This window comes from Danio aesculapii, chromosome 11, assembly GCF_903798145.1.
Source record: "Danio aesculapii chromosome 11, fDanAes4.1, whole genome shotgun sequence".
NCBI lineage: Eukaryota > Metazoa > Chordata > Actinopteri > Cypriniformes > Danionidae > Danio > Danio aesculapii.
The window spans coordinates 1-2,500 of record NC_079445.1 but is presented as its reverse complement, the minus strand read 5'-3'; the positions used below and the strand labels follow the sequence as shown (position 1 = coordinate 2,500).

The 2,500-nt window shown below is 43.3% G+C and overlaps 1 protein-coding gene across 1 annotated transcript in view; it reads right to left on the bottom strand.

Annotated features, from left to right (window-relative positions):
* The window catches only part of nckap1l (NCK associated protein 1 like), a 14,772-nt gene extending 12,405 nt beyond the window's left edge, over nucleotides 1-2,367 (bottom strand). The window contains exons 1-5 of the mRNA XM_056468117.1: nucleotides 2,293-2,367; nucleotides 1,801-1,857; nucleotides 1,573-1,715; nucleotides 550-640; nucleotides 1-75 (exon numbers count right to left, since the gene is read on the bottom strand). The exon at nucleotides 1-75 is cut by the window's left edge and continues 63 nt beyond it. Coding sequence (XP_056324092.1) covers nucleotides 1-75; nucleotides 550-640; nucleotides 1,573-1,715; nucleotides 1,801-1,857; nucleotides 2,293-2,367 — 441 coding nt within the window. The remainder of the gene's footprint in view (nucleotides 76-549; nucleotides 641-1,572; nucleotides 1,716-1,800; nucleotides 1,858-2,292) is intronic.
* Nucleotides 2,368-2,500: the final 133 nt, after the last annotated feature.

Genomic DNA, 2,500 nt, shown 5'->3' with positions numbered 1-2,500 from the left:
GCTGCGCCACTGATCTGCAGTTAGATTCCTGCGCGGATACACCAGATGCAGAGAGAGAACAGCCTCCGTCACCGCCTGACACACACACAAACACACACACACACAACACGAGAACAGACTGTAACAACACATTCATAGGAACTCATGTACTGAAAGCTCATTGCACACTGAATCTGAAATGTTCATGAACTTTTCATGTGTTAAAAAATAAATTCAACCTCAGGTCGTGTCAATCGTATTAACACACTGCTTCCGAAACGTTCATCCATCATAAAAGAAATCAAGTCAGGTTTGATTTTGTCCATGTTCCACAGCTGAAAGTGTTTCGACAGCTCAGAGCCGCTGTACAACAGAAAGGCAAATCCAAAAGGCCACCACAGCCTTGACGTACCCCCAGACTCTCTTTGGGATTCATTGATGGATGGAGATATGAGAAGTTTCACAAGCAGCGGTTTGTACACGTGACAAAGGACTGCATATCAATACAAAACACACAGTTTCAGACTTCAGTGTGCAAAGACATTGAAAAGTAAGTTGAGAGATTCTGACTTTAGTGTGTGGACCGAACTCCTCGGACAGCTTCTTCCAGGGGTGTTCGTACTCTAAGAACATCTGTCCAAGACGAGGGTATGAGGGATCACTGCGCAGTCACCAAACACAAACAAGAGCTATATTAGGGTTATGCTCTCTTCAGAGACCTTTGATTGCTTCGACTGACAAACGGACACCAATAACAATCAAAGACAGGCAATATTATCAGCATAGTCATTTTGATCTATCTATCTATCTATCCATCCATCCATCCATCCATCCATCCATCCATCCATCCATCCATCCATCCATCCATCCATCCATCCATCCATCCATCCATCCATCCATCCATCCATCCATCCATCCATCCATCCATCCATCCATCCATCCATCCATCCATCCATCCATCCATCCATCCATCCATCTATGCCTTGCAAGAAGAGATGTGTGGACTTGAGTCAATAACTTTTGACTTGATTGGCCTCGAGTCTCAAATTTGATTAAAGCAGAATTTGGACTTGATTCGGGACTCTAGTGGAGTTTTGAGACTTGTAACTTGCAAAACAATGACTTGCTCCCACCTCTGCTGGTGAGTTGCTTTAGACCAGGGGTGTCCAAACTTGGTCCTGGAGGGCCGGTGTCCTGGAGAGTTTAGTTCCAACCTTAATCAAACACACCTGAACCAGCTAATCAAGCTCTTACTAGATATACTCGAAACTTCCTGGCAGGTGTGTTGAAGCACGTTGAAGGTAAACCCAGCAGGACACCGGCCCTCCAGGACCGAGCTAGGACACCCCTGCTTTAGACAAAAGTATTGGCTAAACGATTAAACATAATGTGTCAGATATTCGGAGCTGGTCTAGTAAGAATTTATAGTTCACATTTAATTTAGTATGACAGCATGATTTCTGGAAAAAATCCTGAACTTGATGGTCCATTTCCAATCCCAGAATGCAGAATGCTCAAAACCAATGAATGGCTGAGCAGTGGCTGAGTGAACTGTTATCATCACAGCTTGTTTGTCCATGCAGTGTGGTGTACCTGTTCCCGTTGGACAGCTCATACGCAGAGTTATACATTCCCACTATGGCCTTCTTGTCATCGATGCGGGATAGCATGTAGATGACGGAGGCATAGGTGACCACGAGGTCCAGGTAATTCTTGGTCAGGTCAAAATTCACAATCTGAAACAGTTCATGAGGACAGGTGAATGTCAGACCGTCTCTGTCGCCTTTAGATTTTTGTCTTCTCTCCAAGAGTCAGACTTACGATGTTGAAGAAGCACTGGCAGGCGTCGATTGTGTTGAACAGCTCATAAACATGGTCCTGCAGAAATATAATACAGTGATTAAAACAATAATCATAACATGTCATATATTGTAAAATATGAAAGTAAATCCAGTTCCAGATCCAGTTCAGGTAACTCTGGCCACCGGCTCATCTTTCACTCTATTTACCCACAATGCCCTCCACAAATGTTCCATTGTTAATCCAAGAGTTTATTCCTGAAATGTATTTGTCTGTTTAAGTCTGATCAGCTGTGAAAGATGTAGCAATCGGGTATCTGTTGCTGACTGGACATTTTATTGAAGGGCTCATACTTATACCCCTAATCCCATTGAAGGGTTTATCCTCCAGATTACCCAACTTCTAAGGGATTAGGGCATAGGGATGAGCCCTTCTGAATGAAACATGCTGTTTAACACCAAACAATGTCCCTGCTGAAATATCATGGGGGCTTGAAGTGTCCATCATTTGTACCCTTCGAAATCCCTCATTGTGAAGGGCCTTTCGTAATGGACAGTTTTGAGAACGACACTTCAGTATGGTGGCCATGACTGTTTTCTCTCTAAAGTGCCCTTCAAAGTGTGATATACATTAGTCAGCTTGCATCAAAGTTGTCCTAAAACTATTGAACAGCACTCCATCTTGACTTAAGCAATTTTGAAAAGCTCTTTTGATCCACTTT